At 40.7% G+C, this 24,006-nt stretch overlaps 1 protein-coding gene across 1 annotated transcript in view; it reads left to right on the forward strand.

Moving 5' to 3' along the window:
- Positions 1-11,696, forward strand: part of LOC119860620 (neurobeachin-like) — a 39,064-nt gene extending 27,368 nt beyond the window's left edge. The window contains 4 exon segments of the mRNA XM_043504401.1: positions 2,943-3,044; positions 7,552-7,748; positions 9,263-9,414; positions 10,722-11,696. Coding sequence (XP_043360336.1) covers positions 2,943-3,044; positions 7,552-7,748; positions 9,263-9,414; positions 10,722-10,812 — 542 coding nt within the window. The 3' untranslated portion in view covers positions 10,813-11,696.
- Positions 11,697-24,006: the final 12,310 nt, after the last annotated feature.

Genomic DNA, 24,006 nt, shown 5'->3' on the forward strand with positions numbered 1-24,006 from the left:
GTCCTAATCCCATCCTTAGAAATCTCCAGGATTTCACAACCCAAGGCAATCGGATTCCCTAATGGTTGTCACTCCACATCATCATTCTCAAACTCAGAGCAGTTTGCTATGTGTTTGCATCAGGGGCCACTGAGCCAAAATAATGTTGGACAACAGAATGGCCATGTACTATATAAATTATCAGGGAGGACCAAGATACCAGTGCCTATGTGCAGAGTTAATAAGGTGCATGTCCCAGCACATAGACATCTCAGCAGTTTATCTGATGGGACTGCAAAACAGCATGGCAGACTCCCTGAGCAAACATTTTTGCCATGACCATGAGTGGGAACTCAGCAATTTGGTCTTTCAGATGATTTGTTAGTTTTGGAGCATCCCAGAGATAGCTCTCTTTGCATCCAACGTGAAGTGCCAATGCTTCTGCTCGAGGGGAGATTACAGTTGCAACCTGATAGGGAATAGCCTCCTCGTTTCTTGGCATCACACCTTGCGGTACGCTTACCCTCCAACACCATCGATCCTCATAGCTCTAAATAAGGTAAAACAAGAGAGATCATTAGCTATCCTCATAGCACCATCAAGACTGAGGCAAGCATGGTTCCCATATCTGTTTTGCCTCTTCACTTTCCTCTGACAGCAGATCTCCTAGCACAGGAATCAAGCACCATGAACCACCCTAGCCTCTTATTACAGCACCTCAAGGTCTGGCTCCTCAATCGTTCTCAGGCATAGAATTAGACTGTTCTCTCAAAGTTAAGACTGCACTTCTGAGCAACACCCACCAGGAGGAAAAACTACCTGCAAAAGTAGAGGCATTTCCAAGCCTGATGTGCCAGTCGATCTCTCTCTCTCCTTCACAAGTTTCAGAGTAGCAGCCGTGTTAGTCTGTATTCGCAAAAAGAAAAGGAGTACTTGTGGCACCTTAGAGACTAACAAATTTATTAGAGCATAAGCTTTCGTGAGCTACAGCATCCGATGAAGTGAGCTGTAGCTCACGAAAGCTTATGCTCTAATAAATTTGTTAGTCTCTAAGGTGCCACAAGTACTCCTTTTCTTTCTCCTTCACAAGTCTCTCCTCAGGAACATACTTGATTACCAGCTGAATTAAAAAACACAGGATTTGTTAATGAGCTCCATTAAGGTGCATCTAGCTGCCATTACTTTCATCCACAGCCATTTTCAATGACAGGTCAAGGATTTTCTGTTTTTGCACACCCTAGCACTCTTAGATTCCTTAAGAGTTTGTCTAACCTTTTTCCTCACCTCAAGCAGCCTATTTCACCTTGGGACCTTAGCCTAGTTCTCAGTGCCTTAAAAACATCTATCTGAACCTGTGGGGAGCTGTTCGCTCCTTCATTTATCCTTCAAGAAGTCATTTCTTATAACCATAATTTTTGCCAGGAGGCCAAGAGAGCTTGAGGCACTCATGGCTGACCCTCCTTTCACAATTTTCTACTATGATAAAGTGACTCTATGTTCCCATCCTCATTTCCTGCCTAAGGTCTCATCAGAATTCCACATCAGTCAGGACATTCAATTGACAGTATTTTACCCGAAGCCTCACTCTTCAAGAAAGGAGGCTCGTCTTCATACCCTGGATGTGTGTAGGGCTCTTGCCTTCTACCTTGATAGCACTGTCTTTCACGGCTTTCCCAGACTTTGTGTCTTTCACAGAAAGAACGATGGAACAGCCCATTTCTACTAAAAATGGGTTTCCAGGTGCAATTTAGCTTATGAAGCTTCTGGAATGCACCCCCTACCTAAAGTGACTGCTCATTCCACTAGGGCTCAATCCACCTCCAGAGCCCTACTTCAGAATATACCCATCATGGACATATGCACAGCCACCACCTGGTCATATGTTCACACGTTTTCCCAGCACTACACTATCGTACCTGCTTCCAGGGTGGATGTGACCTGTAGCAAAGTTGTTCTTAGATCTACTGAATCTGCCTCCTTTGCTTAGGAGCCTTATGAGGTGGAGCACCCATAGGGACAACAACTGGAAGAAGAAAGAGATGTTACTTAACCAGTTCAGTAACTGGTGTTCTTTAAGATGTTTTGTCCCTATAGGTGCTCCTCATCTGCTCCTCTTCCCCTCTGCTGCAGACTCTTTTTTCTGGGCTTCATGGTTGAGAAGAAACTTGAGCAGCAGTGGGTCTGCCCATCCCTATATCCCCTCACACTGGAGCATGAGGATATGCAGGGGGCAGGCATTAAATTGTGGGCACTACTGACAAAAAAATCTTTGCACATCCTAAGGCGTAGCTCCCACGGAGACAAAACATCTCAAAGAACTCCAGATACTGTACAGGTAAGTAACCTATTTTTTAACATGTGTAGCTGACTGTCAGTGTGTGAAGTACCTGTGTCATACACACACACATATCTGTAAATAAATTCATAATTATATGTCCAGCTGTTTGTTTTCCCATATTTTAAATCTTGATGTAATAGGCATTCAGAAATACGTAGATTCCAGATGATGAAGGGATTCAAAAAACCACCATAATTTTCTAAGTTTCTTTTTTCTAGAAGTATGTGCTATGTTACACTGCATATCACTGTGTTACTTTTACCTTTAATAGTGTCATACTCCATGAGTTCTGTGGAATGCATGCCTCTTTTCAGTATAGTTAGAATACATAGCACAGATTTTCAGTATCTTATCGTCATCCTGTGCAGCATTCGCAGCACATCTCCCACTGTTACTAAATAATAGAGGTATATTTATGTGAACAAGTGAGCATTGAAGTGTTGCTTTATGAGAGCTTGATAAGGTTTAAATGCAGTTCCACACAGAAAACCCAAGAATGAGACGTTTATGCAGATTGCACCTTGCTCTGTTGCTTAATGAATTAAAACAAATTGCAGCAAAACTCCTCCTTTGTTGCTGAAACATGTTTGGTTTGTAATTCCTTACTATGGTTGTTTTTTTACAGGTGATTATCCTGCTCCTAGAGCTGTTCTAACTGGTCATGACCATGAAGTTGTCTGTGTATCGGTCTGTGCAGAGCTGGGACTTGTTATCAGTGGTGCTAAAGGTCAGAAGTCATTTTATAGTTTAAGTTTTAAAAATTTCAAAGTCTCCTTCAGTGACTGTTTTTCAGTGTTCCCTTGAGCCAAGTGCAATTTAATTATCCTAAGTCTCCTCAACCAAGACATATTTTAATTCTGATAGTCTAAGCAGTTGCTAACTCTGAACATAATATTTTCTATCAATACATATGACACTTAGACACAAACACACTTAGTATACCAGAAAACATTACTCTCCACTAGCAGCACTGTACACAATGGTATCATGATAAAAACCATCAGATGGAAACATAGGATTGTGGGGAGAGCCAGGTAGGAATGCCCCTATCCCCAAGTTAGCTGTCACATTTTAAATAAAGATTAGGCATATTTGGGTTGTCCCCATTCTCCTGGGCAAGAGAAGTAGAGCCTATTGGACTGTGCACAGATGCCAACATGTAGAATGTTGTTTTTTTCAGTGGGCAGTTCTACAAAGAAGCAGGAGCCTGGGCATTTTTATTTGCCATCTTCCATTAGAAAGTTTTGAGCCATCTGCTGAATTATCAGTTGTTTGCCTATTTCTCCAATTATTTGTCTGTAGAATCCAGAGTACCCAACAATTACTAATATAAGTTCTCAAAATAGACATCCCATCCTTTTGCCCCATCCCTGTAGAGATGTCTGCCAAAGAATTATAGTAATCAAATTGAATAAACATTCCAATCTAAATGTTGAGTGTTTTAGCTTGACCATTCATTATTGCACTCCTTTATTTTTCACTCTTTCCATTTGGTTTATTCCATTCATCTCTGTTCCTTTTCTCGCTTTATTTCCATCTACAATCTTTTTTGCACAGCTCTCTCTCATTTATCTCCTTTTCTTGATTTGAAAAGGAGCATATTTTTTCTTCTCATCCTTTCCTATTCACTTCTGTTATTTTATGTTTATTCCCTTCTTCTGATCTTTCTTTTTCTCCTCTCCACATTATTCTATTGACTCTTCATAGTCCCTTCTCCCTCATTTCTCTTTCTGTCCCATCTCCTCTTCCTGGAATTCCTATATTCTTTCTCCCACAGATCCAACTCTCTTCCTCTTCTCCTCATGATGATGCCTCTTTCATCCATGTCTCCTCATAGGAATTTATTCTTCCACTAATTCCTAAGAAGGGTTGTTGCTTCTGAGGGCTAAAAGGCCAGGTTGATTACTCTGCCCCATACATTCACAGTTAAGTTTGTTGGACTGATACATTTTATGATAACTTTGAGCTCAACATTTATTTTCATAGCTGAGTTTGAAACCTCTGAATTCTGCAGATTCTAACAGGAAATGCTAATTATTAATTCTAATAATGACATATTATATAAGAAGGGTAGGCTAGGTGAAGAAATTCATGAGATAAAGCACAGTAACTAGGAACCTACCCTGAAGCTTTTCTTGCAGTGACGTTAATTCTTAGTCCATAAGCCAGCTTCATATTACTTTAGTGCAATAGGACTGTACCCTTTTGAACTGTATTGTTGCAAACTACCTTCTATTATTATTGCTGAGATCTCTGGTAGACTATCCACAGCTTCATTAGACACTAATGAAAATGTAAGGCTTTAGTAATGCAGCTCTTTATAGAGGCACTGGGTGCTGGACAACTAAAGACCTACATATCAAATAAAGAATACATTCCTGAATGATTAAGAGGAATTGGGGCCTACACTGTTTGTCCCAGAAACCCACCATCAAATTCTGCTCTCCTGAGCTGTCTCTCCTGTGCTCTTCCCTTAGTTACACCAGCCCCTATGGTTTATACATTCAAATTCTCCCATCTTATGTTTTCTCACTGATTCCTCTTCTCAAGCTTCCCCTGCAGTTTCTCCCCAATTTCTCTGCTTCTATTTTCACCACATCACTACGTGGACTCAGCTCTCTCGCTAAACCTCACATGTCCCTAATTGCACATTGCCTGTCATTCCTTTACACAATATGGCACTTTCTAGCACTCCATTTCACTATGGTAACAGCTACACAGCTCTAGAGAGTAATGCATTAGGGCATGACTAGGCAAGGAGGCAGAGTTAATGGGAGTCTAGCAACCAAAGTCCTACATATCAAGTTGAGAGTATTTCCTATATCTGTTTATGTTCTTATTCAAGTATAGACATGAGTGGTCTGTCTGCATTCCTTTAGGTCAGAACCTAAATCAGATGATTTTCTTTATTTCTTTCTTCTCCTGTCCCTGATGGTTTATACGGACCAAGGAAATAGCCAGTTTGTCAGTCTGTTTAAATATTAATGTATTGCTCTTTTCTTTTGAGTAATCTAGTTTTTAATTGTTCTAAAACTGACTCTGTCTGCATCTCACAACTTTCCTGCATTTCATTTACTGTTTCTGAAGTTGACAAATAGCAGTTTGAGACTATTATTTTTTCTATTAAGGTAGTGTCCAATGGCCTAAGTAAGGATTGGACTTTCATTGTATTAGACCCTCTACAAAAATCTTGGAAAACATAGTCCCTTTCCCAAAGAATTCACAAACTAGGTCCCAGATTCTGCAACTTGATCTAAATGGGCAGACCCATGGGCCCATGTGTTGAAGCTCACTGAAGTTAGTGGGGCTCTAAGCAGGTGCATGAATCCAGTTGCTGGATCAGGGCCCAAGTTCTTTAAGAGAAAGATTGTGCTGCTTTTAAGGAGTATGGCTTGTTACACTTGTCACAGAAGAGACTATTTCTCTTAGCCAGAATCTATACCCAGATTTCCCCCACCTCACTTGGAAAAAAAATTGCTTAAATGGAAATGGCTGTGAAAAAAAGCTAATGCATTTTTGGGATGCATCAGGAGAGGTATTTCCAGTAGGGATAAGGAGGTTTTAGTACCTCCTTTAGTACCTTTAGTTTTATACAAGGCACTAGTGAGACCTCACTTGGAATACTGTGTGCAGTTCTGGTCTCCCATGTTTAAAGAGGATGAATTCAAACTGGAGCAGGTACAAAGAAGGGCTACTAGGATGATCCGAGGAATGGAAAACTTGTCTTATGAAAGGAGACTTAAGGAGCTTGGCTTGTTTAGCCTAACTAAAAGAAGGTTGAGGGGAGATATGATTGCTCTCTATAAATATATCCGAGGGATAAATACAGGAGAGGGAGAGGAATTATTTAAACTCAGCACCAATGTGGACACAAGAACAAATGGATATAAACTGGCCACCAGGAAGTTTAGACTTGAAATTAGACGAAGGTTTCTAACCATCAGAGGAGTGAAGTTTTGGAATAGCCTTCCAAAGGAAGCAGTGGGGGCAAAAGATCTATCTGGCTTTAAGATTATACTCAATAAGTTTATGGAGGAGATGATATGATGGGATAATGTGATTTTGGTAATTAATTGATCTTTAAATATTCAGGGTAAATAGCCCTAATCCCCTGAGATGGAATATTAGATGGGTGGGATCTGAGTTACCCAGGAAAGAATTATCTGGCTGGTGAATCTTGCCCATATGCTCAGGGTTCAGCTGATCGCCATATTTGGGGTCAGGAAGGAATTTTCCTTCAGGGCAGATTGGAAGAGGCACTGGAGGTTTTTCGCCTTCCTCTGTAGCATGGGGCATGGGTCACTTGAGGGAGGATTCTCTGCTCCTTGAAGTCTTTAAACCACAACTTGAGGACTTCAATAGCTCAGACATAGGTGAGGTTTTTCGTAGGAGTGGGTGGGTGAGATTCTGTGGCCTGCGTTGTGCAGGAGGTCGGACTAGATGATCAGAATGGTCCCTTTTGACCTTAGTATCTATGAATCTATGAATTGATGAGCCCAGCACTTGAAAAATGTGTTCTTACTTTTATACTTTTCTTTTTGTTACCCCAACAGTAAAAAATGGCATACAAATTAAATAAAATTTACCTTGCATATTTAGTGCACACCATTTAAAAACTCTTGAGAAAATGCCATCTACCACAATCACTAGGGAGTCGCAAATGTTGACTTTTTAATTACATCCACTGTAATAATAATTATTACTACAGAGTATTAAAATCTGTGCATGTTGTACATCCATGCGGGGAGGAGACCGACAGGAACTGCCAGTGACCTCAGGAGGAACATGTGGTGACGTGGCTACCTTGTCCCAGGGGACCTTCTCTACCTTACGCTGATAGGACCCCATCTGTTTGTCTGTATGATGGGGGTGGGTGGGATGGAATGAGTTCACATTAACAAGGGGAAATGCAGCTTGACAGACTTCTGACCAGTTAGGAGGAGGAAGGGATGAGTTTGCAAAGATTAATTATTAGAAAAGGGTTAAAAATACTCACAATTGAAAGCAGTTAACAGTTGAAGTAAATTAAAAAAAAAATACCACTCTGCTGATATGCTGTATCCTTTTCCTCCGTCTGCCACCTGCTTTGTTGTTGTTGTAGTAGTAGTAAACTGTAATATTTTTAGGTCAAGGACTATGTTTTCCTATGTCTGTACATATTGTCTGTATTCAGACTGCATATAGTTTGTGACACAAGCATCTATATAATATATTTTATTGTTTTCATTGTACAGAAGGTCCTTGTCTGGTACACACAATTACTGGAGATTTGCTGAGAGCACTTGAAGGGACTGAAAACTGCTTGTACCCTCGCTTAATTTCAGTATCTAGTGAAGGCCACTGCATCATCTACTATGAGCGAGGACGGTTCAGCAATTTCAGCATTAATGGCAAACTGTTAGCTCAGATGGAGATCAATGACTCAACCAGGGTAAATCTAAATGCATTAAACAACCATTTGACACTGCACTCCTTTTTTAAAATAAATGGAATGTATTTGCAATGTTACTTAGAGAAAATACAAGGGTGAAAGTGGGCCGGTATGGGCTGGTACGGCATACTGGTAAGAAGTGGCCGCCAGTACCGGCCCATACACAGCCCACATTAAACCTTTGATGGGTAGGTACCCTACGAGCAGGGCTGCCAACAGGAGAGCAGAAAAGGGACAGCTTCCCTGGGGCCTGGCAATTTAAAAGAGCTCTGCACTCCTGGCCGCCGCCTCCCCTACCGTGGCAGCAGCTGGAGCCCCAGGCCCTTTAAATCACTGCCGGAGCCCTGGGCAGTGCAGGCCGGGCAGCGTGGAAGGGCTGGCTGTGGGAGGCTGATCCCCAGCCACGCCTCTTCTGGGTGCCCAGAGCTGGGCCCCCATATTGGTAAGTCTTTTATCTTACTTTCACCTCTGAGAAAATAACATGTATAAAATTGCTGTTCTCAGAAAATATAATGTTCAAATAGATATCCTTTTATGTCCATCTCAAGTCAGCAAAAAGAACAAGGAGTACTTGTGGCACCTTAGAGACTAACACATTTATTTGAGCATAAGCTTCCGTGGGCTAAAACCCACTTCATCAGATGCATGCAGTGGAAAATATGTAGGAAGATATATATATACGCACACAGAGAACATGGAAAAATGGATGTTGCCATACCCACTATGAGAGTGATTAGTTAAGGTGAGCTATTATCAGCAGGAGAGAAAAAAAACAACCTTTTGTAGTGATAACACCCATTTTTTCATGTTCTGTGTGTGTTTGTGTGTATATATTCCTACTGTATTTTCCATTGCATGCATCCAATGAAGTGGGTTTTAGCCCACGAAAGCTTATGCTCAAGTAAACTTGTTAGTCTCTAAGGTGCCACAAGTCCTCCTGTTCTTTTTACTGACACAGACTAACACGGCTACCACTCTGAATCAAGTCAGCAGTTAACTCATACTTTTTCAAAATAAATAAGAACAAATTGTTTATGATACCAGATGATTCCTGGAATTTAAGTTTAGACTTAAATTTCAGCGGGAAATATGTCTTTAAAACAAAATTGTTTGAAATTAATTCCTTCTTCACTTATTAGCAACAACATGACCTCAGGACCTGTTCTACCAGTAGCACTTGAAGCAGTGTAAGGAATGCAGGTCTCTACTCTGCCTTAGGTGTTAGTGATGGTGTCAAATACTGCAGGGCAAACCCAAGTTTTGCATGCGGAACTCAAGTCTTGGCAATTAAAAGCTTTGTAGGTCGCAGGTGAAATGTATTTATTTGTCATTTTAGAGGCGCACAGATTTGGGGTCCCTAAACAGGTTTTGTTATTTTTAAGTATTTCTCTTCATCTTTAAATGTGGGCAGAAACACAAACATACACTCCATTGGTGAGAGCTATTTGTGGGGCCATTTGTCACTTTCCCCCAGTATTAACTAAAGTTACTGGTTTTGGTTGTCTCTTCTCAAGGCCATCCTCCTGAGCAGTGATGGACAGAACCTGGTGACTGGGGGGGACAATGGAGTAGTGGAAGTGTGGCAGGCTTGTGATTTTAAACAGCTCTATATTTACCCTGGCTGTGATGCTGGCATAAGAGCAATGGACTTGTCTCATGATCAGAGGTGAGTTGCAGCGTTAGAATTAAAATCATGCGGTAAATATTAAACAAAACTATTAAGTACTGTCTCTTTGATGTTAGCATGTTGAACGACTGTTATACTTCATTTAAAATATGTGATACAACTATTTCCTGTTGATCTAGCTGAATTGACAGTTTAGGCTCTAATCCTATGGGCACTTATACATCTGCTTAACTTTAAGAAGACACATAGTCCCAGTTTCATGCACCATTTCCTCCCTTAGTGTAAATCAGGAAAATTACATTGACTTCATCTGAGATACGCTGATTTATGGTAGCTAAGGATCTGGCTTGATTGCATATGCATAAGTATTTGCAGGATCGGGGCCTGAGTGAATATTGTATTATCACTGGCCAATGCAGGGATGCATGAGCCTGATCTCTGAATCTCCTATATTAGTGTGATTAAAATGTAAGTCTAATGATGTATTTATACCGGGTTGTGAGTGGTTTTAGTTTTTGCATCATTTGCCAGTATGGTGTTTGTCAGCAAAACTCACTCTCATGAAATGTGAAGGATTTTTAAAAATCCTTTAGTATTCATTTCAGCTTACTTTATTATACATTTTAGAATTTTTATACTATGTACCACTGTTTGATGCAGCACCAAAAATATCCATACATCAAATACCTACTCAATTTATTTGTTTATCATTTGATGATCTGAAACAAGATTTCTGTCTCAGCCAAATCAAAACTAACTTACAGAACGAGGTTTATTTACTCTTGGAATTCTGCCATTTTATATTACAGTGCTGAACTGCGTTCTGTAGTTTCTTGTTTACAATAAGCAAATATAGCACATTTTATTTACTAAACTAATTTGTCTATCTTTTGATTCTAATGCTGGGTTCTGAAATCCCATTTCAGGAATGCACATAAGCACAGGCTTACTTTCAGCACATGATTACTCTCATTTACGTGGGGACTGATAAAATGCATTTTGTATTGTTTGGTATCAGCAATTGGTTGACACCCAAGATCCAGTTGTAGGAGGCAGATGAGAAAAACTCAGACTCACAGTTAAAGGGGTCAGTTGTAACTAGAAATCCATCCAATAATTATTTCTGCTAAAGAAAGAAACTAGGAGCATATTCATAGGAGTATGAAACTTTTTAAGAACACCTAATTAGCACAATATGCATTTATATGTAACTGTCAAAGAGAAGCCCCCGTTCTGTTACTATTTTTAATATTCAGCATAACCTGCAGTTTCTGAAAGTTAAGAGATGACTACTCTGTGGGTAAAAAATATAACAAGTACAGTATCTATCTTTTTACCTTTTTCAGAACTCTGATTACTGGCATGGCTTCTGGTAGCATTGTAGCTTTTAATATAGATTTTAATCGGTGGCATTATGAGCATCAGAACAGATACTGAAGCTTAATGAAGAACTGAAAGCCAAGGTAAAGCTGAGAGCACAAGTGCTACAATGAAAGGCGTAATCTCTGGTGGAAAAACACGTCTGCATTGACCTCCGTTGTACATTCCATTACACCCAGCAATAGCTGTACATTGTAGTCAGCAACCATTTTATTTTGTGTGTTTTTTCACAACTGAACACCAGCTGCTGAAAAGCAAGCTTGTATCATGTAAATTATATGAATTAGGAGATGTTTTGGTAATTATTTCATATATCTTTGTTTATTGAGAAAAGGTAGTAGGATGCGCCACAAGAGACTTTTGAAAATTCTGAGGAACCTTGTGAATGTCCAGTTGTTACAATGTTTAGTCTGTGAATCTAACATGCATCCCATTTCCAGTCTCTTTTCAAGCTGAGAAAAAAAAATATGTTTGATACTTTGTACATCAGATGCACATCTTAACTTTGAAGGGATACTTTTGTAAAAGTAAAACCTTGTATAAAGAACAAAAATGTTTCTTAATTTTATTGTGGAGTTACAACTTGCATGTACTTTAAACCTGATGTCTTGATGGAACAGGGGTATTCACACAAATCAAACTGGAGATCTGTCTAAGGGTACAGCTTGCATTAAAGGGTTGAATTTGGGTGCAATCAGTAATTTTGACATTTTCACCAAAATATGTTTTTCACTTTTTAAATCTAAACTCATTCTCTTCCAAGTGGAGTTTTGCTCATGAAGTATTTGGATAAGAAGCCATCATTTGCCATACTTACACAATGAAAGTTCGCAAAAAGAAAAGGAGTACTTGTGGCACCTTAGAGACTATTTGGAGAGGAAGATGATGTCTGTCTGTATCTGTGCGAGTTTTTTCATGAAGTTGACAGATTTCCACTCTATACGGCTAAATTCAGTGCCTTGCATAATCACAGGTTTCAGAGTAGCAGCCGTGTTAGTCTGTATTCGCAAAAAGAAAAGAAAAGTCTCTAAGGTGCCACAAGTACTCCTTTTCTTTTTGCGAATACAGACTAACACGGCTGCTACTCTGAAACCTGTGATTATGCAAGGCACTGAATTTAGCCGTATAGAGTGGAAATCTGTCAACTTCATGAAAAAACTCGCACAGATACAGACAGACATCATCTTCCTCTCCAAATAGTCTCTAAGGTGCCACAAGTACTCCTTTTCTTTTTGCGAATACAGACTAACACGGCTGCTACTCTGAAACAATGAAAGTTAAATTCTTCCCTTTTAAACTTATAAATAAGTCAGAAAGGGAGCATAGTGGAAAGATTCTGATTTTCATTATATCATCAAGAGTCTTGTAATGCTCTATAACGCTTAATGACTCCCACACGGCAAGAGTGCTATACTTCTGGATTCATCACATTTGGCATACGGTCCTCTGAGGGAAGAGAGCCTCAGTTACATTTTTCTCTTATTTTTCTTCTGAATAGCTTGGTTTGTTTAACAACCTTAGCTTTTATTGCAAAGATAAGTTATTCTTTTAGGTTCTTCTGAAAATCTCACTGGAAATCACATTCTCAGCCTAAGGCACTTCATGTGTTACAATACTGTAATGATGACTATCAGAATAATTTTCCACACATTATACTGATCAAATTACACACCCAGGGGTATATACACTTTACTTCATGTTTCTTCTTTGTATATTTGGTGACTGTATTGTCATAGATGTACATATTGTGTCGGTAGGGCTATGAGGCATGTAACAGGAATGTAATTTTCTCAGACTTTACACTCACTTGCAGTCATTTATTTAAAATGATAATGGATTCTTTGTATTGGCACTTTGCACCAGAAACATATCATTATTTATTGATGTGATTACTTATTTGTTATCCACCTTGTATTAGTAAGTTTTAGCACTGAATTCCTTCTTCATTGTTGTTTGTATTTAAAAGATTCTGAAATCATGGGCAATCAACGTAATGATTAAGTTATTCATCAGTAGTCTGTAAGCAATATCTTGAGTTTGTAGCTTAGAATTGGGAGAATACTGAACATCTGGAAGACCAGTTCATTTCATCTTGAGATCATGGTGAAATATTTTGGATATATAAATTCCTTAAGCTATTGTAACCATGTTTTATTGCAAAGATGTAAAATATGCCAGATGTGTGTGAGTTGGAAATCCAAAAAAGAAAAATAAAATATGCAAAGAATTCAGTGATTGTTTTTTATTTCATTGAACTTTTCACTAAAACATTCACATCATCACTGGAAATAAATAATAGTTTTAAGAAATGGTCTCTGTTATAATCAGTGTGTATAAAAATTGATATCTTGGAGGTTATGTTCTCAGTCTCTGAAGGGAATGAAAGAACTCTTGATACAGTTTGATTTCTAATCCTTTAGATTATCAACACATAAAGAGAAAATACTAAAGTTGTTTTGAACAGCAAAAAGAAGAAATAGAAAAGTTTGAAGAAAGTAAACTTATGATTTAAAAATCTGCCTATGGCTGCAGTCCTGTCATTTGGATCCTTGTGAGCAGATAGCATCATTTTGATGTATCTCTGTTCAGCTGTTCAAGGCCATGTTGGCATCTCTCAATACCTGACACTTAGCATAAAAACAATAGACAACTGTAATAGTTAATATTTTCAATTTAGTTAGTAATCCATAGCTTTAACATCTCCCTTTGTAGAAATATCTGGCAAGCAATTATCAATCTCAGTGGTTCTCAAACTATGGGTCGGGACCCAATTTTAATGGGGTCACCAGGGCCAGCGTTAGACTTGCTGGGACCCAGGGCTGAAACTGAAGCCCGAGCTCTGCCCCCACCTGGGGCAGAGGGTTTGGCCTGCAGCTCCCTTTTTCCCCAGCCGGGGTGGGGGGGCTCGGGCTCCAACACACCCCCACCCAGGGATCATGTAGTATTATTGTCAGAAGGAGGATCCCGGTACAATGAAGTATGAGAACCCCTGATCTATCTAAACTAGAGACAGCAATTTTGTATTTTGTTTATTAAGATGAGTCCTTAAAAAATATACTGCAGCTTTACAGCTACTCAACATTCTGATTTAATGATTTCATGTGACTGTTGTTACATGAAGACTATCAGCATTAGATTAGGTGAGATTTATTTGAAAAAAAATCATTTGCATGGTCAGAGAGCTAACTGTGTGTCATTAGGAGATGAATGATAAAACAAAAGACCATTTAACAATAATTCTTACAGTTATAGTAGTGCCTAGAAACCCTACTGTGCTATGCTATGTGCAAATACAGAATGGAAGTTCCTATCCTGAAAAACCATCCAAATGAGACCAGACACAAGTGGGTTTCACAAAAAGTGGGAGAAGGGGAAAAGGGTAATACTAACAAAATTACGAGGTTACGGGATTTCTGGTTAAATGTGTTGGGTTGTTTTGTTTCTTAACTTTTATATATTATTTCTTAAAAAAAAAAAGCTTTCCTTTATCACTGAAGATTTCCCCTGCTCCTGCTGCTTTGTTTTTTTTAATGCACACCCACATTTTATAGCATATAATCCTTCTGCCAGGTGGTGTTGGCAACAACAAGGGCCAAGTTCTCTATTTAGGGGTTCCTCTTAACAATGCAAAACAAAACCATAAGAACATAAGAATGGCTATTATTGGGTTAGACCAAAGGTCCATCCAGCCCAGTGTCCTGTCTACTGAAGTGGCCAATGCCAGGTGCTCCAGAGGGAGTGAACCTAACAGGTAATGATCAAGTGATCTCTCTCCTGCCATCCATCTCCACCCTCTGACAAACAGAGGCTACGGGCACCATTCCATACCCGTCCTGGCTAATAGCCTTAATAGACTTAATCTCCATTGATTTATCCAGTTCTATTTTAAACCCTGTTATAGTCCTAGCTTTCACAACCTCCTCAGGCAAGCAGTTCCACAGGTTGACTGTGCGCTGTGTGAAGAAGAACTTCCTTTTATTTGTTTTAAACCTGCTGCCCATTAATTTCATTTGGTGGCCCCTAGTTCCTATATTATGGAAACAAGTAAATAACTTTTCCTTATTCACTTTCTCCACACCACTCATGATTTTATATACCTCTATCATATCCCCCTCTTAGTCTCCTCCTCCTCCAAGCTGAAAAGTCCTAGCCTCTGTAATCTCTCCTCATATGGGACCCATTCCAAACTCTTAATCATTTTAGTTGCTCTTCTCTGAACCTTTTCTAATGCCAGTATACCTTCTTTGAGATGACACCACACCTGTACACAGTATTCAAGATGTGGGCGTACCATGGATTGATATAAGGGCAATAAGATATTCGCCATTCTATTATCTGTCCCTTTTTAAATGATTCCTAACATCCTGTTTGCTCTTTTGGCTTCCACTACAGACTGCATGGATGTCTTCAGAGAACTATCCACAATGACTCCAAGATCTCTTTCCTGATTGGTTGTAGCTAAATTAGCCCCCATCATATTGTATGTATAGTTGGGGTTATTTTTTCCAATGTGCATTACTTTACATTTATCCACATTAAATCTCATTTGCCATTTTGTTGCCCAATCACTTAGTTTTGTGAGATCTTTTTGAAGTTCTTCACAGTCTGCTTTGGACTTAACAATCTTGAGCAGTTTAGTATCGTATGCAAACTTTGCCACCTCACTGTTTACCCCTTTCTCCAGATCATTTATGAATAAGTTGAATAGGATTGGTCCTAGGACTGACCCTTCAGGAACACCACTAGTTACCCCTCTAGAATTGCCTCTAACCAGATTAGAGGCAATTGTTCCCCACTCACAAGAAGTGAGAAATGTCTATTAAAAGGGAAAGGGAGCCCATCATTCATTTGTGAAAACATCATAATCATGTAACCATAAGCAAACCTCCATCCCACAGGACATTGGGCAGCGTCCTTTGCTGCCTCACTTTCCCACATTGCAGTGTAAAAGTCCAATGTCTGAATGTCCCTTTAACACACCACTCCCCTTTCCCTCTGCTGCACCCCACACAGTTCGTTGTCCTTGGTCAGAGAGGACCCAGAATTCAGAGGTGAGTTTTTGTGGATTCACCTCCCAGCTATGAAAGGTGGGAGGAGCACATCAAGCAACTGGTTCACTGTTGCTATCTCTGCTACTGCTTGCCACTCTCTGCAGTGCTTCACCCTGAGTCCCCACCACTTAGCTCAGCTCTTCGTGATTTCACTGAGTAGGGGGAACTTCTCTGCTGCTGCCTCTTCATTTCCTTTCACTGCAGCACTGTCCCCATAACACATTTAAGACTTAGCTCACAGCCCCGATCATGAGTGATTTCAGTTGTAAAAAGCACTTAAAAAAAAACAAGGACTCAACTGAATCCAATCAGTTGTGCCTTTAAATTCTGCAAAGGAGATGGTCCAATGTAATCTGAAACTCCTTAAAAATCCATATCCTCACTTAGAAATACTGATTCCTCCTTTCCTAGGCATTTGGAAGCACTAGCCTGTGCTTAGGAATTGAGGTTCAGTTTAGGGTGAGTGCCTCAATCAGGGCATGCTAAGAATATTTCTGCTGCCCTTTACTCATATAATAAGGATAACATTTAATTACTCCTGCATTCAACACTAAGTGAATTGAAACCCAAAACTAGCCAAAATTGATCACTTTTGCAAAGCAGATCTGTTTGCTGAACACCTAGGTAGAGTAGGTGTGTCTAGGCAAATACAGTTTGCTCCTGATGTCTTTTCCCCTGGTTCATCATGAGATGTCAGGAGACAGCTTATTCAGACACTGGCTTACAATTTCATTACACCACTGCCTCCCACAAACACTTATTAAGCAAACACAAACAGATCCCCATTTTTTCTCACCAATGCCTTTCCTTGGGTTCATGGGCCATAATCTCCCCCATCCCATTAGGAAAGTCTTACTTTTCATTTAATAAAAAGAGGTGTTATTGACATCACTGAGGGGCCCGTATAACTGGCTAATCATAGCTGCTCCCTGGAAGATGAGGAGGCTTTCGTTCTTCAAGTGATTGTGCATGTCCTTACCATTGTAGGTGTGTACGTGCCTCAGGCACAATTGTCAGAGCTTTTTTTCCCTCTGCATTACTGTTGGGGAAATGTGAACACCCCCTGGGGCCTTGCACCACTGCACATAGATATAAAGGGTCTCCCCATGCCCCAACTACCTTCTATCCCAGCCTACCACCAGTGACAGTTATAACAGTTGTGAGCTTTGTGGTTCAAAAATCATCTTCACCTTCTTATGTATGTAGGCCCTCTTGTGGTAGTTTAGCTTATCATAAGTATAGTCTAGTTCTTAGTGTAGCCTGCTCTCCGGTGCTCGTTTGAGCAGTGGGTCCAATACCGGACTCATGCTATGCTCTCTTGGCTTCAAGGCCTGTGGCAAGCCAATGCCAGTCTGCAACCCCGAGATTCCTGAAATATCTTGGGGAAGCACATGTAGGTGACAAATGTCACTCTGTAGAGGGATCAGTCCCATTCACAGGGTAGCCAGGCTGAAATATTTGCTCATGGAATCTGTGTTTTGCCTTCCATTGGAACCTTCCAACACTGAATGGGTCCCAAGCACATCCAAGTTGGTCAGGAATGCTCTGCCCACTGTAGCTGAGTCTTCGGGCAAGCCAGCTTCACTGGTATCAACTATAAGGCTTCATAAGTCTTCAAAGGCCTCAGTACCATGGGCTATCGTGATCTGGAAGCAAGCACTGGGTGCTGTAAAGGACACAGAGGAGCACTCAAAGAAGAAGGACCCCCAAGCATAACCACACAGCAAAGCAGGATTGCTGACTCCGTACCCTTCAAAGAGCCCATTGAGACTGATCCCAGGATCAGCAGAACTCCAAGTACCACAGGCTCAGGAGCCTTTGACAGTATTGTATACACTCAAAGCAGTCGAGACAGTGCAGGAACTACTGAACTTGTCTGTATTGGTTTCACCTGTGAGACAAAATTCCCGCCAGCACCAGTAATGGGTGTGTTGGATCCACTGGTGCCTCCTCCAGTATTGGTGCGCCAGTTAGTACTGGTGGCTTCTACAATTGAAGCATTTCAGCAGAGTCCATCAAGGGGAAAGACTGCAATGAGTTCAACACTGCCTCTGTCATTGATTTGCAACCCAGCAGGCTACACTAAGAACTGGTGTCCCCAGTATTGTTGGGGTCAGCTCTTCCATGGTCAAAGGAAGTAGACTCATCTGCTTCTTCAGATTCTAAGGTCAGATCTTATGCTTCCAGGACAGAGTAACCGCAGCAATCCCAGTTGGTGGTCTACCCACCTTGGTCCAGATCTCAACCTAAGGATCAATGGATGGTGCACAGCTTGGTCCCACTATCGTACCAGTATCCATCTGGGAGCCCTTGGGGCTTTACTCCACACCCTACAGCATCTAGTAGATACAGGGGGGCATAAGCACCATGGTTGCCATTCCTGCTCTGCCAGTACCAGTACTTTATAAGGGAAATCAGTTACTTGGGACTCCCCTGTGCAAGAATTGGACAGGGGCCATCCTCAGCAGCCACTGGCCTCTTCCTCTTCATTGCTGCATTTCCAAGGAGAGGGATTCTAGTCTCGATACTTCCTAGTCCTGAAGGCAAAAGGGGAGCCTCAGCCCTATTTTAGATCTAAGGCAACTAAACAAGTTTCTGAAGAAAATGAAATTCTGGATGGTTACTCTTGCTTTCATTATTCCTTCCTTAGAGAGTGGGGACTGTACTGCTCTTGACTTAAAGGACACTTACTTCCATGTGGCAATTCATCGCAGCCACAGAAAGTTCCTCAGATTGATGGGCAACAATTCACGCTATTAATTTGCAGTTCTCCCCTTCAGGCTTGCAGCAGCCCCTCATTTTTATGAAATGCATGGTGGTAGTAGCAGCTTTCCAGCACAGGTCAGGAATCCATGTATTCCCCTACTGGATGATGGGTAAGTTAGGTGCCGATCCAGATCTGAAGTGCTCTCCTGCATAGCTGCTATCCAGTCAGCCTTTCACTCACTAGGGTTCCAAATCAATACAGAAAAATCTATCCTGACACCACTACAGAGAATAGAGTTCACTGGGACAATGCTAGACTCCACACAAGCCTGGGCATTCCTGCTGCAAAAAGGTTCAATGCACTGCGGATCATTGCTCTAAATCTAAAGCTGCATTCTCTCATTATGTCTCAAAAGTGCCTCACACTTCTAGGGCACATGTGGCATACACCTGCATGGTCCAGAATGCCAGGCTGCATGTCCGAGAGTATAAGTGACCTCAGCCTATGCTCCAGCCCACCATCACATGGACAGGGTAGTTCAGGCATCAGCTCAAGTCTTGTCCTTCTGGGACCTGTGGACACACCCATCAAATGTTTGCACAGGAGTTTCCTTTGCTCCTCCTCAGAAGACACTCACCCTAGTTACAGATGCATCAGATCTTGGATGGGGAGCTCAGTTTGGCCCCCATTAGACTCAGGGGGTTTGGTTGTCCCAAGACCTCGCTCTCCACATAAATATCAAAGAATTCTGGGCCATCCTTTCAGCTTGTATGGCGTTCCTTCTGCGTACTGGGGGCAGAGTTTGTTAGAACTCACAGGCAATACAACAGCCATGTTTCATGTAAACTGATCAGGGAGCCCAGTCAATGAGGTTATAACAAGAAACAGTCTCACTCTGGAACTTTTGTATAGCCAGGTCCATTAACCTTAAAGCAGCCTACCTTCCAGAGGGCAGATTATGTGCATGTCTCTGGATGTGTCCAATGCCTTTTTCCTACTGTGGGATACTTCCCCAAGTGGCCATGTTTGCACCAAAGAAAACAAGAAATGTCATCTTTTTTGTTCCCTGGTGGATCATAGTCCAGGGATCACTGTTGTATGCGTTCCTCCGGAATTGGTCAAAAGGCCTGCTGTATGCCTTCCCTTCAGTTCTGCTCCCGCCCAAAACCAAACAAGATGGGGCTCACATCATACTAATAGCTTCAGCATGGCCTTGCCAACATTGTTTTTCATCATTACTAGCCTTATCAGTCAGATCCCTATACCACTCCCAAGAGATGCGGATGTGATCTCCCAGGGCAATAGGCAATTGGACCTCCTCCATCACAATCTACAGGTCCTCCCCACCTGACTGTGTGGATGCTATGTGGCTAACTTCCTTTGCACATCTTTGCTCTAAAGGAGTACAATAAATTCTCCTTAATAGCAGAATGCCTTCAACCAGATCTACTTACCTTACAAAATGGAAGAGATTCTCCATTTGATCTGTACAAAGAGGCTTTCACCCAGCCCAAACTTAGGCTAGGATATGCGGAATCAATCTCCTGTTCCTGAAATAACAAGAGCTTCCTGGTAGATCCATCAGCATTCACCTGGTGGCTATCTCAGCTTTCTACCTTCTGGCTGATAAAAGATTGACCTTTTCTAACCCTATGACCATTAGATTTCTAAAGCGTTTAGACAGATTATACCCACAGGTTCACAGTCCTGTTCCACAATGAAGTTGGAATTTAGATCGAACAAAGTTGATGGGTCCTGCCTTTGTGCCATTGGCAACTTGTTCTATATTACACATATCTATGGAAGCGACAGGTTTTAGAGTAGCAGCTGTGTTAGTTACAGATTAAGACTTTGATCCTGGTACTCCTTCAATTCACTGCCAGGATTACCAGTAACTTCATTGTTTTCAGGTTTCAGAGTAGCAGCCGTGTTAGTCTGTATTCGCAAAAAGAAAAGGAGGACTTGTGGCACCTTAGAGACTAACAAATTTATTTGAGCATAAGCTTTTGTGAGCTACAGCTCACTTCATCAGATGCATTCAGTGGAAAATACAGTGGGGAGATTTATATACACAGAGAACATGAAACAATGGGTGTTATCATACACACTGTAAGGAAAGTGATCACTTAAGATGAGCTATTACCAGCAGGAAGGGCGGGAGGGAGAGGAAGAAAACCTTTAGTGGTGATAATCAAGGTGGGCCATTTCCAGCAGTTGACAAGAACGTCTGAGGAATGGTTGTGGGTGGGGGGGGAGGGAAATAACATGGGGAAATAGTTTTACTTTGTGTAATGACCCATCCACTCCCAGTTTCTATTCAAGCCTAACCAGGTGGCACTCACGCTGCCTTAACGGATGCAGCTGAGGGTAAAATCCAATAACCATGCACAAGGCTTGCATATACCTACAGTGGAAGGTAAGTAACTTTTTTCAGTGGGAGTTAGACACCAAAATACCTTTGAGACTCTGGGTCCCTGTGACTGGGCACAGCTGTCTCTCAGGTGAGAGGGGTGTTGTGTACAGAAAGATGTAATTAGTATACTAACCACAATGAATATATTACAAAATTGGCTAAATTTCTGACATTAGATACTGTAATTAGACAAAGGATTCAGATTATAAAAGAAAGTTGTAGCTAGTGAGGGGTGCAATAGCTAACAGAATTAGACCCTTTGTCCAGATCCTACCAGGGCTGGGGCAGTTACAGAAGCATGCTATCTATTTCCCTTAAGCCAGTAAGGGGAGAAGAAAGTGAAGACACCTCATTTTTTAACCCTTTGGATGAATAATCATTATCCTGACAGAGATTCTCACAAACTGTGCTTGTAAAGCCAAAAACACTGCCTGTGAACAGTTGTTATGGAGAATGCTTGTTACAATATACTGCCTCAGCCCTGCTGACAAGAAAGCGGGATGTTTCAAGCAAGCCCTCAGACTGCCAGGGATAACAGCATCTGGAACAGACACATCAAGATAAGGGCTGACTTTTGATAATATCAAGAGAACCTTCTCCTGTTACAAGAAAACTAGTACATATAAATAAGGTAAAGGAGATTCATGCACATGAGTTTTAATTAACAGCCTCACTATGTGATTTACACCCACATTTTTCAATCCACTAATTGTAGCCCCATTGCTGATATTCAGAATATTAGAGTATTACTTAGTATTAACAGACATTGAAAACTATATATATTATATAGTTTAATAGTTATATATGTACTGGATAAAACTTAGGCTTACACTTTAACAAAGGAAAGAGGAATAACTGTTATTACATATGTGCAATGTAGCAGAGTTAACAGAATGTCCAGACTTTTTCATGCCCAATTTTGCAACTTTTACATTTAACTTCCAAGATTTCAGGGTGAATGAAAAAAACTGGAGATAGTTGTCTTGTAAAAATTACATTATGTGGCTGTTACCCCAAGAACAGACTCAAGGATCCCAGAGTAGCCCTCCTTTTGCTTAATTCTGGGTTTCCAAGATGTTGACATATTAATCTGTTCCTGCAAGGTGAAAGGAGGGGGCCTGCAAAAGGATCTCCTTGTGCCCTTCAGGAAACTCCCCAGAACAGACTAGATCTGTTCAGCTCCAGGAGGACACAGATACATCCCTCCCTTTAAAGGATTGACACCAATGCAGTACTTTTCCAAAACAAAGTATTTTCTTTATTTAGTATAACCAACCTTTCCTCATACAATTAATCTAAACCTAAATTAAAATATAAACATGAATCCCTTAGCAAAGGTATACAAGTTAAAGTACCCAAGACCATAATGTCATACAGTTGGAATGGTTTGAATGATATTTTCTGCACATGGTGATCAGTCATATGCAGGATAATCTTAATAAACCCTAACCTTTATTTATATATATATAAAAATAAATATAGTATATAGTACAATGTAACATTGATAACACAAACACACACATTTATTATCCCAATCATAAACATTCATTAATTCTGTTTCTATTCTATAGCTTATACTATGGCTCACATGCTTCCTCTCTGTAGTTTTCTTTCTTTCTGCTATGTCTTAAGGATCTTTCTGCTCTGTCTCAGGATCCTTTTCTGCTCTGTCCCAGCAACCCACTGCTGCTGCTATCACCCTGCAACTGCCTTGCTGTTCTTTGCTCTTTTAGGTTTCTCTGATCTTCACCTTTTCCTTCTCCTGCTCCTAACCTGACTTTTTCCTGCCTGCTCTCTTCCTTATATAAATGTTATGGCCTGTTTTGGTTGGCTTATTTTTCAATCCTAGTATTAGCATACCTATCATCCAATCACCTTCAGACCTTCTCTGATTGGTCCATTCTTATAGGACAATCATAGCTGCTAACTCTAGCAGTCAATCAAAGTTGTTGCACAATAAATTTACTGAGCATGCCTGCTCAACCCCTCCCTGCAGTGTTGAAGTGACTATCTGACCTCAGTACACACTTTGCCTACCAACACACTAGCCATAGGCTAAACTGCCAAGTCACTGTCTTTGGCTATGTGCCAACATTGTAGGCACATTTACGATTACCAAACTTTTAAACTACAAACAATTACCTTATTTCTTTAATATATACTTATTTGTTAACTTATGCATCTTAATATTATGGTTTAATTATATATTAAATTTTATTTCAGTTTTTGCTCTTTTTTCAGTTAATGTTGGCAGAGCAATATTTTCCAGTGCTGTGCTTGGAAACAACATAGAACAACTCAAAATTCTTTCGTATCATGGCCCTATCTTGCGCACACAGATTGTGTGTCCAGATGGTGACAGTGAGGCTCTGCCCATGGGAGGAGTCCATCCACACAGATAGAATTGCAGCAATTGATCTTTTGGTGCTATGCCCCACCGATCATGTCACAATTGTGTGGTATGGTTGATGGGCTGCACTGAAAGAATTGGCTTTGATTTGCCAAAGTCCATTAGGACCTAGTTCAGCAAGGTACTTAAGCAGATAAAGGCCCACCAACTTCTATGCAATGTCTCCTTAACCTTATTGCACATGTGTGTAAGTACCTTGCACAGTTGGGGCCCTAGGCCTTAATGGGGACTCTGTCTATTGCAAGTTTCAAACATCTGTTTTTGCTGTGGCCATTTTTAAAGCATATTTTAAATGTCTTTTACAGTGAGTAGTTGCCATCCACACCAGACACACACGCACTCACTTTGCCATAACCAAGTGACTGAAAGGCCTTTTCAACTTTCCATAAAAATATCCAAAATAGTCATATATTTCTTTAACGTTTTTACTGTCCCAAAGATTAATGTGGAGGCCTTACCTGCTGCTGCCCAGTTCTCTGAGGCATTCATAGAGGTGTCCTCTGTCTGGAATGCTGTATGCTCTTAGATTAGAGCCATTCCCACACATCCTCAAAAGCTGTCTGACTGGCATTTCTGTGTTGGGGTGCCGAATACTCTCCTGGTTCATTTGTCGGCCTATGTTGATGATAGTTTTTATCACATCTGACTGTGACATGCAGGCACGTTGCGC

The sequence above is a fragment of the Dermochelys coriacea genome, chromosome 1 (genome assembly GCF_009764565.3).
Source record: "Dermochelys coriacea isolate rDerCor1 chromosome 1, rDerCor1.pri.v4, whole genome shotgun sequence".
Lineage (NCBI taxonomy): Eukaryota > Metazoa > Chordata > Testudines > Dermochelyidae > Dermochelys > Dermochelys coriacea.